Source organism: Mytilus californianus, unplaced genomic scaffold (genome assembly GCF_021869535.1).
Source record: "Mytilus californianus isolate M0D057914Y unplaced genomic scaffold, xbMytCali1.0.p SCAF_6, whole genome shotgun sequence".
Taxonomy (NCBI): domain Eukaryota; kingdom Metazoa; phylum Mollusca; class Bivalvia; order Mytilida; family Mytilidae; genus Mytilus; species Mytilus californianus.
The window spans coordinates 32063110-32078772 of record NW_026262712.1 but is presented as its reverse complement, the minus strand read 5'-3'; the positions used below and the strand labels follow the sequence as shown (position 1 = coordinate 32078772).

At 32.8% G+C, this 15663-nt stretch overlaps 1 protein-coding gene across 3 annotated transcripts in view; it reads left to right on the top strand.

Annotated features, from left to right (window-relative positions):
- LOC127706829 (tripartite motif-containing protein 5-like) overlaps window positions 1-15109 on the top strand; it is a 69129-nt gene extending 54020 nt beyond the window's left edge. The window contains exons 1-2 of one of the 3 annotated variants that reach the window (XM_052211534.1): window positions 12517-12567; window positions 13356-15109. In XM_052211534.1, coding sequence (XP_052067494.1) covers window positions 13359-14942 — 1584 coding nt within the window. In that variant the 5' untranslated portion in view covers window positions 12517-12567; window positions 13356-13358 and the 3' untranslated portion in view covers window positions 14943-15109. Of the gene's footprint in view, window positions 1-12516; window positions 12786-13355 lie in introns of those variants that run through there. The other 2 variants (XM_052211535.1, XM_052211533.1) reach the window with 2 other exon arrangements.
- The last annotated feature ends 554 nt before the right edge of the window (window positions 15110-15663 follow it).

The window sequence follows — 15663 nt, the reverse complement described above, 5'->3', positions numbered from 1 at the left end:
AATATGATAAATCTTTTTTTTCTTTTTTGGTCGAGTGACAATGATTTCATGCATTTTGAGATACGAACTTAATAAATCAGTAACCAAACTAGTAATTGATTCAAATAGGATCAGCATAGATGGTTTCAGAAAAATCTGAACGATTGGGTTTCTTGAAAAACTAATCACCATGATATAGTCAATAGTACTGAAACTGCGTTAAACACCAACCATCAACATATTATAAAAGAATGTCAAAACTGAAACTAAACCTTATTAGACTTTGATTTCAACCATATCAATCGGTCAATATAGATATTATTGTGACTAGAACACAGGTTTACAAAGCAAAACTTTTGGAATCCTATATTTGCTAATTTTACGATGATATTCATAATAATGAGAAATGAGAAAAAATATGAGTACACAGATATTGTTTCATATAGTCCTGGTAAAAAGTTGTCATACTTTTTTTTTTTACTTTTATTGTCGAGATCCTTTCTGATATCTAGATTTTCTGCACACGAGTTTGCGCTTAATGTTTTAATTCTGTTATGTATATGATAAGCGTCAACCAACCGTTTCTAATAATAAACGCTTTTTTCTTGCTGCTGTGATTCCCTTAGTTCCGTATTTGGTGTTGAGAAATGTTTCACATTCAATAAGGCTGAACAGTATGTGGTATGTCAGTTTATGCAACATGCCATTATCAATATGATTCAGTGTCTTCTCTCGCATATTGTAGCTTCTACTGATAATGTACCGGTATATTGTCCTATTGGAGTCTTCATTAAGCAGTCTTTAGAACTGAGGGGGTCAGACCCATGTCAGACAAGTTTATAATTGTGTTTTTTACATAAATTTGTTAATTGAACTCTTTCTTAATATATGTTCTACTGTATTGTATTGCATTGTATTGTACTTAATTGTATTGTTTGTTTGTATTGCTTTTACCCTTATAGGTGTAATTTTGCAATAAATATTACTATATTATTCCTGATTCGTTTCTACATCCTTTCAATACAATTATATTTTGATTCTGAGAAGAGTTATGTGTTTTTAATCTACAAGGAAGTGTCTTTGGCACATTTGGATCGTCAAGTACCTGTTCGACTTCTAACGTTTTCTGATTTAAATTATAAGAGTTTTTGAACATAAACGAATATGTTTTCTTATGCCTACTATATAATTAAGTCACTTCTATGCTTCTAGTGGTGATATCCTATGTTTCCAGGGCTGTTTGGTGGATATTACTTTTAAAATGTGTCTTTAATTGTATGCCTGGTCATATACATCTGTAAAGTAATTGTTTTGTTATTGTCTTTTTATAAAAAAATATGCCAATAGACTGAAGTTTTTTATCGGTCTGTTAATTGATTTCTAGAAAAACTTTAATTATTGAGTGATAACTTATAACGAAGCATACAATCGATATTGAAAAGTTTTCTATTTTCATGTTTTATCTTTTACATTTTTCTTCACAATGTTCACACAACTTATAGAATCCAGATCGAAAAAAAAAATTTATGAGAAGGGATAATCTTGGGAATCAAGCAAAATAAAGAAAAATACATTACCACCCTTTGTAACGTCCTCAATTCCTCAATTACAAAGTTGAGGAAATGTTAAATGTCTAACTTTGGACATCAGAATAACAGTCAACAGTGAGGTAATGGAAATAATTTTTTTTCTATCAAAATACATAGCAAACCAAAACGGATTCACAAAGAGTAGATATCAAAATAGCTATATATTTTCTTTTTCTTTTTGTAAAATGCTATAGAATGCTTATTCTTTTCTTTTTACATCATTATCATGCTATACACAGACTTTTTTCTTCAATATGGCAAAAACAAAATACTTACCACATTAGGTAAGGTTGTAAGGTAATAAGGGTGGTATCATTGCCAATTAGACAACTATCCAACAGATTCACAATGAGAAGGATTTAAGCAACTTAACGTCCCGATCGGCTTTCAACAATGATCAAACGCGTACCATATAGTCAGCTTAAAAAGGCACCAACATGACTAATTTTGAAACAATTCAAATGAAAAAAACTAACTTCCTTGTCTAATATGACAAAACAATAAAGAAAAGACAAATATGACAGACAACCTATGAAAAAAGTAGAATCACAAAAATACTGAACTCCGAAGAAAATTCAAAACAGAAAGTCCCTAATCAAATGACAAAATCAGAAGCTCAAACACATCAAACGAATGGATAACAACTATCATAATCCTCACCTGGTACAGGCATTTTCTTATGTAGAATTTGATGGATTAAACTGGTTTCATAGCTAGCCAGGGTTTCCGCTGGCGATCGCAAAAAAAATAATTGTGGTGATTAAAATTAATCATTTGCGAAAGAATTTGGCGAAAGAAATATATATAACGATTTTATTTCATCCATCTTGTTTATTTATTTTTTTGAGTTTCTTGGATTTTGCCTGATCAGACAATACTCGGAAGTCACCTTGAACTCGTTAAGATTTTGACAGAAAATCAATAATCAGCTGATTGCATTTTATAGCTGTAGGCAACAAAGGACTAATTAATAAAGGTGTTGATTGTATTGTTTGACAAAAATTTGTAAAGATATGGTTAAATGGGGTCCATCACATGTCACATAAAGGATTTATAAACAACTTGACGAACGTGTTTGATTCAAACTTTTGACATCTACTTTCCTTTTTTAACGATGGTCCGGAAAGGAAAACTGACTTAAAACTTTATCCTTCAACTTTGATATAGATAATTTACTTGAGAGTCGTTTTAACGATGCACGTGTTTCAAGCATAGTTTTTTATTGACGATGGTCCAGAAAAGAAAACTGTCGTTATGAAGAAATATATTCGACAGGTTGGGAATAACCCCTCAATACCTTTCCACAACAGCAAAATGACCCTTTTTCTGAGGGGCAGTCCCTCATTTAAGGTTATCCCACATTTGGGGGGTTGTTCCAAACTTATTCAATGGTAAGAAAAATCTCTGCCTTTAGTCTTTATCCTTCAACAGGAAGGGAACTACATATTATATATCTGATTAACTAATTGAAGATGAATCTTGTGTTCCCAGAAGTCAAAATGATGATTTCTATATTGCTATTTTTACAGGATCTTTTAAAAGGTAAATGTTTAGTGTTGATTCATTACAATGTAGACTAAAAAATAAGTTTAAGAGACTCATTTTATTATTCTTTTTTTGGGGGAGGGGGATAAAAATAAGGAAAATTTTAAACGAAAGATATTAATGTTACTTGGCGAAAAAAAAATAAAGTGGCGAAAAATATATTGTTTTGGCCAAAGAGGTGGTGAAAAAAATAATTGACCCAGGGGAAACCCTGTAGCTAGCTAAACCTCTCACTTGTATGACAGTCGCATAAAATTCCATTATATTAATTTACAAGGATGTATGAACAAAACAAACAGACATAATAGGTAATGTCAATAATAAGGTTACAGCAGTCAACATTGTGTTATTATCTAAATCACACTAACAACAACCAAATACATTCACAAACATTAGCCATGGCACAATAACACAATAACGGGATAAATAAGTACAGAACCAAGTCATATGTAAGAAAGAAACAAAAAAGGCATATAGACAAAGCATATTAGCAAAAATGAAAGACAAGAATAAAAATTTACCGTAGCACAATAACACAATGACGAGATGTATAAGTACAGAGCCACTTCAAATGGATATCACAAAAAATACACTAAACAGTAAAAGTAATATTATAAAGACAGATAAAAGAATACTATAACACGTCGTAAAGATGACAAAAAACGTCAGTACCCAGAATCTATACTTCAAGAACATCGTGTATTATTTGTGAAGTTGATACGGAATATTTATCAACAAGGACTTGGTACCTTCCGATGAACTTTTTTTTTAAACAGGACGAGACGTTCTTTGACATACCCCTGGTTCATCAACTTTCTGCTCATACACTAGTGACGTTTTACAAAGTCTGAGTAGGAGCTGCAAGCTCTTGAATACCGAATAAGTAGGGAAATGTATATCCCATAAACATTTTGTTATTACATTTTAACACTACCACAAGAAATCGCAGGTGGGACTCTGAATTATGCGGAACTCTTTACGAGTTTCTGTTTTAAATTTGTGATGCAAATACAAATATGATATTAGTATAAAACTTATTCAAAACGTAACCGGTTTCTCATTTCTGAAACTTCCGAATTTATTTCTTTTTGTTGTTAGCAAGAAAGTGGAAAGATGTGGCCATAAAAGAGGGACGAAAGATACCAGAGGGACAGTCAAACTCATAGATCGAAAACAAACTGACAACGCCATGGCCAAAAATAGAGAAGAAAAACAGACAAATAATAGTACAGATGACACAACATAGAAAACTAAAGACTAAGCAACACGAACCCCACCAAAAACTGGGGGTGATTTCAGGTGCTCCGGAAGGGTAAGCAGGGCCCGTATGCATAAAACATCTTAACTTAAGTGTTCCTTAAACTTAGATTTCACTTAGAATTCCCTTAGATAAGTAAAATTCTTAAGTCGTATGCATAAACTTACTTAAGTCTTCACTTAACTAAGGAATACTTAAACCGGAACCTTTCTCTAATTACTGTATGATATATATTATGAATTTAGCTCATCGCATGTACTCAGCCGTGTAAAAGTTTGTTATGATTATTTACATTGATTGATTAATACATACTTTTATTAAGAGCTGGGGTTCAATTGATGTTGGTATGTAAAACAGTTCAATCATTAATGGCGCAGACGAGAAACGGTTGGCGTTTCCACGGATGAGAATGGAAAGAAAAAAATGTTTGTAATCCAAAACTTCCCCCTTCTTAATCTTTAATTCATCTTTCATGGATGTTATATTTTCTTTAGACAACAATATATTTTTACATGATAAAGGTTTCAATGGCGTACCACCAGTGTACACTGGGCATTGTAAGCATGTGCTTACAAATTATTTTATAAAACATATTTTTTTCAATTAGAATTTTACTATAATCGTTCAACTCCTTTTCAAAAATCTATTTCGATTTGAAATAAACATTTTTCTCACTTCCCTTTTACAACAAAAAAAAAAGAGGGGTAGGATCAATTTTCCACAAATTCATTTAAAAACGAGGGCATTTTTCAAAAGTCATACAATCTTTACTAAAACACATTATTAGATTCATATGTTTACGGTAAGGTATTATCAACATCTTAGCGTACTTAAGGATGTACTTAGGTGAGGTTTTGGAATTTGTGTCAGATGTTCGAAAACCTTGGTATTTTTCCATACGATACAAGGTCAAATATTTTGCCCCATAACACCCATTTATCTTTTCATATAAGACTTAATAGCTCATGAAAGGTCATTTACCAAAATTTAAGCAGATTCTTGATTTCTTTTCTCTGATTTGAGACCCAAATAATACCAATGCAAATATAATGTAAAAGTCCGAGTCAGCCTTTTCCCCGACATATTTTAAAAATCAAATATCTCAAAAAGGAGCTCCATGACCTATATTTTTATCTTATGCTGTTCCTTAACTAATGCTCTTCCGACTTATAGTATCAATTCTAAATTCTTGATTTTTTTTAATTTCACCTAAGTACATCCTTAACAATATTTTCGTTAACAGCAGTATATCACTGAATATATAAGGAAATATGAAAAATAATCTAGTACGGTTTAGGTATCATAAATACGTTATATAACTTCGAATTCCATGGGGAAGCAGTGGCGGATCCAGAAATTTTAATAGGAGGGGGGGGGGGGGAAGGGGGCACAAGAGGGGGGCTGCTCCATTGATTCCTTAGATAAACAACCGAATTGTTCCCACAAAAGGGAGGTCCCTGCCCCCTTTAATCCGCCTCGGGGTAGTTCTGAAAACTTTGCGATTTTGTCCCTGTAAGTGAAACAAATTCAGGGAAAATTTGCCCTACATCTTTAGAATAAACTAAATAATTCAAAATTTAACCGATGCCCATCTGTCCCCTAAACTATAGGGTTTTAAAAGCGTTGACCGTGCGCACATTTTAAAAATGAATCGCTTCCGCGTTTCATACAAAATATACTTAGGTCAACGCTTTTACACCCCAATAAATTTCTTAAAAGAAGCATTCAATTCTTAATTTAAAGGTTGTGTAGTCTTAATAGGAAATTTGTTCAAAATTGTATCCATGTATATATGAAATTCACTAAATAACGTATGTGAATGCTTTGGTTCATTCCTATTAACTGTTAACATTAAATGCTCATTATAACTGGATATTGACTTAAAGACCATATCTTGACGTATATATGCTTATTGGAACTAGTTATTTATTGTTTTTGTTAAGTTTGTTACTTCTTTCAGATTTACACGGAATTTGCAATTGTATAGATTTCTTCGTCTGATAACATATCTGTAAGCGTTACTGTATACACAACATATTTCCATGGTAAACTTAAACAGGTTTTAATTGTTATTATAATTATAAGCGAATCACGGTTCTAAAGACTTTGATTTCACGGGGAACACTGCGTTATGGTGATCAAAAGCTCAAACCATCGTTTTAAATCAGACAGAAGGCTGAGTCGTGATTAATAATTCTCGGTTTCATCTTGGAGCATTATCGCGCAGCTGTAAAAAAAAAACACTTCCAAATGATGACGTTTGGAATGTCATATTTTCAAATGTAGAGGGACGGACGATAAGAATATTCTAGAAATATCGAGTTTTCACTAGATAATGCACTTTTAATCGTATTTAAAATGCCATTTACCTCTACTCTATAACACACAAGTGTATTACAACAGGTTACGTAATGTTAAAACTATTTTTAACTAGTAAGAGTACACACAAGGTCATAAAAAAATATTAGGAGATTGATTGTCAGTTTGTTGACTATCAATACTATAAGGAAAATGAAGTGAACAATTACAGGTCACTATACGGCTTTCTATAATGAACAAAATCCATACCGTACCGTGATATTACAGCTGTACAAGGCCCAGTGCTTGACAAATGTAAAACAAGATGGGTGAAAATCGACGGCCTAATTTATGCAACAATAAACATCAAACAAATATGACAGTCATCACCCAACGCCAGCTAATCGATTATCATTTGTTCCTGACTTGGAATATGCCTATACAGAATGTGGTACCATTCTAGCTGAAGTTGAATGAATTCCGTCCATTCGTAGCAAGGGTGTACTAGTACGGTGGAAAGTAATAGCGCTATGATTATCGTTTCCCTTAAATACTACTTACGGTTATCAAATATATAAAATTAGATATTAGTGTGTATCATTCACATTATTCACTATTCAAAAATCATCCAAACAGGATTTTCAATCCCATCGTCAGTCACTAGTTAGTGTGCTCGCCGCGAGTGAGGGAGGTACTGGGTTTGATAGCCGAACAGGTCAGATTGAAAATAAAAAAAATGGTGTTTGCTGCTTCCCTACTTAGCACACGTCATTTAGGATCATTAACCTAGTTCCCGTCCTCTATTCCTTAAGTGTACCATCCCCGACCAATCAACGAATTTTTACTTGTATGAAGAACACGACGGGTGTCAGATATAGAGCAGGATCTGCTTACCCGAGCACTCGAGACCACTACCGGTTTTTCGTGTGCTTCATTTTGCTCAGTCTTTAGTTTTGTATGTTGTGTTTTGTTGACTGTTGTTCGTATTTAATTTGGTCGTTTTTTGTTTTTATGCCATATGGCATTTTCGCAAAAGTTCGTCTTCGACCTATGAGTTTGATTATCCCTCTGGTTATTTTGGCCTCTCTTTAACAGTGTTCCAGCTAGATCAGGTTTACAAGACGTAGCACCTGAATATGTATATGTGTTTAAGACAGGAAGTCTAAGAGTATATCTTAAACACAATAACATTAAGCTTGTTTTACTGAATACTATCACACATAATACTAATGCCTTATGGAGAGTCTAAACTCCTGAATGATTTTTCCCAATTTCTTAAAAGAATATTGTGGTTATGGAAAAGATACACAATCAGCATGAAATATACTGATGCCAAAATGTGGGAAGTTATTTTATCGGTCGAACATTAGTAAAATTCAAAATATACCATCTATCAGATTACTTTTGTAATTATCAATCTGTACTAGAGTGATCAATCTTTATACGTATTTGTTAGACTTATCACCGAGATTTAACTCACATGAGCAACACGACGGATGCCACGTGTGGAGCAGGATCTGCTTACCCTTCCGGAGCACCTGAGATCAGCCCCAATATTTGGGTTTCGTGTTGATCAGTCTTTAGTTTTCTATGTTTTGTCTTGTGTACTGTTGTATGTCTATGGTCTTTTTCTTTTTTAGCCGTGGCGTTGTCAGTTTGTTTTTGACTTGTGAGTTTGAATTTCCCTTTGGTATCTTTCGACTCTCTTTCATGATAAAATAATCTGTTATATTTTATAAAGTTGAAACATTATGCAATTTAAATGTGATTGAATTGATTTTATTTCATTTTGAAAAAGCTCACCTTCAATATTATTTTTATACTTGAATATTAAAAGTTTTTGGCTTCTTTGTGCTATACTGTGCGATAAGAAGATTGAATGATAAATAAAGCGATTTCCCCAGAATAATAAAAACCCCAAATCCCAAATAATGAAACAAAATTGTAATTATTTTGTTTCTTCAATTCATAAAAGATGATACAAACATGCCAAAAACCTCTACAATAATTAAAAAATGGTAATATTACAAATACTGTACGAATAAAAATAAATACATGTCAGAGAAGCTACTGAAGGGACAACATTTATCGGTGGAACCTTCCTTTATTAATGATACGATAAAAGAATTTGTAATCCCAGTAAGCCATACAGGTAAAATATTAAGAGCCTCGGGTTGGTGTGTATAATCAGCTATCGAACTCTTAAACTATCTAGCCAGTTGTTATTCCTCGTGCTAGCAGAAATAGGGCGTACTATTTACTTCCAACGACGAGGTGTTGAATTTGGCAAATTGGATGACATTTATTAGTTGTTCTTATGTTTGACTGCATTTAAGGTATGTAGAAAAAAAAGAATCGCTTAGTAGAGTATTAAATGGAATGAACAGGGTATACAGCATATCAAAATACATAAATGGTTGGTTAAAATTCATCATAACTTTATGACCAAAATGATTGGTTTACACCTTAGAATGTACTTGATGAACATGTGCAACTGAAAAAGTTTGTGGGCCTGGCCGCACGTAGTTTAATTTAAAAATAAATTTTTCCTAGTAAAATATAATCTTTTTTTTTTTCTATTTTTAGATTCCTTTTAGCTCACCTGGTCTAAAGGATCAAGCAAGCTATTCACATCATTAGGCATCCGTCGTCCGTTAATCTTTATAAAACATTTCTCCTCTTAAACTACTGAGCCAAAGAGCTAAAAGAAATCAAAATTGGCCACAACCAGCATATCTAGTTTTAAAAAGTTGTCCGATTATCCCACCTAATAATTAACATGGCCTGCATGGCTTACAATAGAACATAGGTATAAAAGGTCTATTATCTTGAAAACCGCTTTAGATAAATAAAAAAAAACCATCTCACAGAGGCAGAAATGATATTCAGATCTACCTACTGCCCATTCATGCAAAAACTTTTTATAGGATTTACTGACCTCAAGGGTGATTTTTACTAAATTTTTATTTAAATTTTTGCTTATCATCTTGAAACCTTTAATAGATTAAGACAAAGTTATCAGCTCGACAAGATCTACTAATAGGTCAAATGGCAAAAAACTTCAGTCGATTTCCTATAGAAGTTATTGCTCTTAAGTGACAGATTTTACCAATTTTGTCAATCTGCTTATTATCTCGAAAATTATAATAGATTGATCTCTTTCTAATACGAGTTATTGCCCCTCAATGACTATAATACCCGATATCTATATGCAGAGACCAAATAACTAGATGTAAGCATCTAAATGTCACCAAAGTGCTTCAACAATTATTAAACCCATCAAATAATGTAAAAATCCCGACATGACAAAAGATAAATATATTCGAAAGAGAAAAACCACTTCCCTGAATCATGATAAAACAATAAACGAAAACAAATATGACAACAAATGCCCATTAAAATCCACGGAAGTGTTTGATTTTCTGAAACATATAATGCAATTTGCTTTAATATATCTAGGTGCGGTCAGACATTGAATATTTTTTCAATTGCACAGATTTGTCTGTACTCGTAGTGTAAACATCGTGGTGTAAACATAATCAATGTTGTCATAATCATGACGAACCTTAAACCAGGGGAAATCGAGGGTCATGTATCTCTGCAAAATGCAGTAAAAAGTTTATCAGTAGATCCAGATGTGTCTGAACTTCGTAAAACATGCTGATGATTAAGTGTCCCTCCAACATTGCCATTAAGTGATACAATCTTCCACATGCGAAAGTCTCTTAGGCATTAAAAGTGACCCTTCCCTCACATGGACAAACCAAATTGATGTGATCTGCTCAAAAATTTCATCTAGGCCATATCTACTATTAAAGATTAAGAAATTTGTAAATCTAGACTGCAGAAAATTATTCTATAATGGTTATATCTTGCCACTAATTGATTATTGTTGTATAGTGTGGAGTAGTGTTGCAGTGAAGGTTTAAATAGGATATTAAAATTACAAAAGAGAGCTGCTAGATTAATACTAGAAACAGACCCTTTAGCTCCTTCCGAGTCCTTATTCAAACACTCAAACTGGATGACAGTTGAACAGAGAATAGAATATCACAAGTTTGTGATGACATTTAAGTGCATCAAAAATGACGCACCATCATATCTTACTAACAAGTTTCAATACGTTTCAGACAGAATTCCATACCCCTTGAGAAATGCTATTCAAGGAAACCTCATACTCCCTAAACCAAACACAGAATTGTTCAAAAAATCTTTTTTGTATTTTGGACCATTCTTGTGGAATAATTTGCCAATACCGTTAAGAAATATTACAAATGTTAATTCTTTCAAATACAAAATAACAGATCATTTATTGGAATCAATCTAGCTGTATAAAAAATATTGAAAACTGATTATGTCATCACGTTTATTTTTTCATAACAGTTTATCAAGTTGTATTAAACATTATTATCATACTTGTCTTTTTATACTTATGTATGCAATTTATATGTTTTCATTTTGTTTGAATTTTTTTTATGATGAGGGCCTCAGGGAAGATTAGTTATATTGCTTACTGTGTAACCCTCTTAAAATAAAGTATTGTTGTTGTTGTTGTTGCTGTTGTTATCATTATTAAGCTTAAATTCAAGCAATAACATTCAATAAACAATTTTCATAAACCGACTTTAGATTCCGGATTTTTTTTTTCGACAGGTTATCGACTTTGTGGTAAGACACTCTGGTACTGGTCAATAATTAGCAACTAAAGGATATAATCAAGTTTACAATCGGTGCAATTTGGGACAAAATCATTGGAAAACACTTAATTTTCCTTCCAAATTGCACTTGATTTTACTTCTTTATCTTGCTCTTACTTGACCGAGTACCATAATGTCCTACCACAGAGTAGGTAATCTTTTGTAATTGCATTTGTAATACTTGCAAGCGCATGAAGTGAACTTTTAAACGTTATGCAGTATGGATATTTTAGGAGTTAACAACATCATGACAGTGGTATACAAAAACAAAATGGTCTTAGCTAGTAACTTTCATGTTCAGGAAATTTGTGATAATGGGAATGTCAAGAAATATATAATATACGTCAATGATGCGAAATCCAACACATTTTTTATACGGTCTTCAAAATTCAAAATCAGATACTTGTCTACAGACCACTTTCGAGTAATGTCCTTCAGCAGAAAAGTTCGTCAATTATGCGCGCCTTAATGACGTCATTTACCAGATAGAGGGGCCCGCTCGTATCCCTGAAATATCACAGTTCATCAAGCGTCTTTGTGATCGTTATTATGCAGGATAAACTAGAAATAATGTTTGTTCCGTAGGTACTTCATCACATTTCCATAATGACAGCAGTGGTGATTATCAGTTATCAGAATTTAATTTGCCGAATACGTGCAATATAGCATCATATTTTTTTTCTTATTTTTTTCCCCGGAAATGCAATGATCTCCAAAGTTGTCTATTTCATTTGTCATTGATATTATGTATGTGGTACATGTATATATCATACTTTGACAACATTGCCTTTTTTGTCTAATGTTTTGGCCAATGAATGATATATATAAGTTGGTAAAAGAATAACGTTTATTTGGAAATAATTTTATATCATACTGTCGTTTACTTTTGTGAACATAAGTTTACATTGTATCCAACACATCCTCCATGGATTACTATAATAAATACATATTCACAACTATTCAAGTCGATTTCGAAATTTGTGTCATTACATGATGCATAGTGTAGATCTGTATATCCTTTCAATTGTGAACAATTCGATTTTCTTAAGGTATCATGTTTCATAGAATGGCAATCAATAGTAAGAGTGAATGTCACAACAGCCGTAAATACGAAAAATAATAAAAGTTTTTGCTTTAGTCATAGTTGATATCCTTCATTGAACATAGGTAAAATCCGGCGAATAGATCAGTTGGTTCCAAGGTAAATGTATCAAAGATCAATGTCGTAGCAAAGCAGCTGTTTATTACACTACCTGTATTTTTGTGTGTATTTTTCTTATGTTTGGTTTTCGGATTATATCTTTTGAATCATCCATAATTCAAGATGTATGCATAAGCCTGTAAAGCTCAAAGGGAAAAAATGGATTGATGATCGGATTGTGTGGCATAGTATATATGAGCTATTGATATTCATAGGAGGTATGGTGTTGCTTTTTATTCTTTGTCTTATGGTTTATATTATGCTATGCTTGAGAGAAATATATTCCTTTATTTACAATGAAGTTTTCAAAAATAAATCTTGTGTCTAGTGTTGTTTGAGTCATCAAGATGTTAAAGGTAAAAATGTTTTGGTAAATAAAACTAACATTACACGCTTTCAAAATATGAGTAATGGCAGTTTATGTCAATATTGAAAATGAAACGCTGACTTTCGTCGGGGAAACGCTGCCCTATATATTTATTTACTTATTTTGCCTTTGACATTTGACAAGTATATATTTAGATATCATGAATATATAGCTGTGTAATTATTTGACAAAATGTTAATTTTACTTTCTGAAAGACTTTAAGGTCTAATATAACATTATGTGTAAGAAATATAACTAAGACAACACGGATGATTAAAGATCATTCAGCATGTTTGCAAATTTTACCGTATCTTGCTGATTTGTGTTCGCATTTAAAACGTATATATGAGCTGACTTTTATCGGTTGAGTACTTTATGTAATTCAAATTATAGTAAAATAGATTTTAATATGCTTTTTCAGGTCATGACGACTTCTTTTGATAATTGTGGCATTTGTACTTTACGAAACATATCTAAGTTGCCCGTGGTTTGGTGCTCAGATTGTGATGAAGGTTTATGCCAAGACTGCAGAGAACACCACAGTTTCCTAAAGGCAACACGAAACCACAACATTATTCCAATTGCTGAATACCAAAAATTACCATCCTTTATTGCAAACATTAAATTGCACTGCATTGAACATGATGAGAAATATTTGTTGTTTTGCAAGAAGCATAACCAACTTTTATGCGGAAAATGCGTCATTTCTGTAATTCACAAGGATTGTAAAGAAATATTTTCCGTTGAAGATGTGGTACAAAATGCTAAGACATCTGTTGCATTTACAGAGATCGAATCCTCACTCAAGGAACTGCAGGAGAACGTCGGCCTTATTCTCGAAGACAGACAAAAGAATTTATCTTCAATTTCAAATTCGAAAGAGAAAATTGAATCCGAGATATTAGCACTACGAAAGCAGATAGATTATCACCTTGATAAAATGCAAGACCATTTTTTAGCTGAACTGAACACAACTGTGGAAAATTCATCCAAACAAATGCATAGCTTCATTGCGTCTCTGAATAAAAACCAAATTGAAATTAACGAGTGCACTAAAGACGTAGAAAACATAAAGAAACATGCAACAGGTATGCAAACATTTTTAGGAATTTCTCATTTAGAAAGAATAATAAATAAAACAGAAAAGGAACTGCAGACTTGGATTAAAGGTGATAGTTTTGTTCACACCGTAGTTTCTTGTCAATTAAACACTTCATTACAAAATATAAGTAAAGAAATAAATACGTTTGGAAAAACAATAGTAGACATTCAACCATGTGAACTGTCATTACAAAAAAAGAAAGAGGGACAAGCGCAATCAATGAAAGTAAACGTCGAGCCTAAAATTCCTGTTGAGCATATATCATTGGAATTAAAAACTAAAATAAGTACAACAGCTTTTAATGTGTCAGGCTGTGGCATATTTCCTAATGGGAATTTCGTAGTATCAAACTTTGACCCTTCTTATTTGTTATTTTTTACATCCCAAGGAAACATTGATAAGAAAATCACCAACGTCATGCCCAATATATATGATGTTGCATGCATCGACAATGAAACTGTTGCCATAATATCATATACTGAGAGGAACATCAAATTATTAAGTGCAAAATCAGGGAAAGTATTCAGCAGCATTGAAACTAGTTTTTCGTCGCGTGGCTTAACTTATTCTGAAGGCAAATTTATAGTTTGTCCTGATAAAGGACAGTTACAGGAAGTAAGTTTAGTGGATGATAGGACAAATGTAATTGGCAATAATCTGGTCTCAACTTATGTGGCTTCATCAGGCAATAATCTATTTTCTAAAAAGAGAGCTACGAATACGATAGTATGTCATAATAAAATCGGAGAAATTTTATGGACCTTAACAAACGAAACCGTTCTGACGGGACCTAGTGGCATAACTGCAGATGAACATGGGAATATTTTTGTCGTCGGATGCAAATCAAAAAACGTAGTTGCGATAGCTTCTGGTGGCTCAACGCACAAAATACTCCTTTCGGAATAAGACTTGTGTAATTCACCCAGGGCAGTCTGCCATAACAGTAAATTAAAATATTTGCTTGTTGCAAACGAAACTGACGGCCAAGCATTTTTGTATAGTGTAAATTACGAATATACTATATTTGATGTTTTTTATATAATATGTACAGCAAACATGATTAAAAAGGTACAAATAATATCATATTTTCGTGGTTATAAATTCACATAAATTCTTTCTTTATTTTGATGTAACAATGGAATGAAATGTGTTTTGAGATATGTTGATATATTGCAGCTGCAAACATTTGAACCAAAGAACATTTGTTAATCTTTCTTGTCTCGCCTTGACGGAGTCAAAAAGCGAGACATAGGTATGCTGTTTCCGGCGTCGGCGGCGGCGGCGTCAACAATGTATTAGTTTGTGATTAGGTCTAGTTTAAGGTGAACCACTAGTGGTTGGTCAATGATATTTAGTATGCAGTTGTATTAGCACTGGCACATCTCATTTCCATGGAGATTATTTGGCTCTGCCCCCTCAGGCATGGTCTATTGACTATGAAACTTTTGCTTAGTTTATATGTATTAGTTTGTAATTAGGTCAGTTTATGGGGAACCACTGGTGGTAAATCAATGACATTTGGCATGCATTTGTATAAGGATTGGCATATCTCATTTCCATAGAAATTATTTGGCCCTGCCCCGTCAGTCATGGTCTATTGACTTTGAAACTTTTGATTAGTTTACAT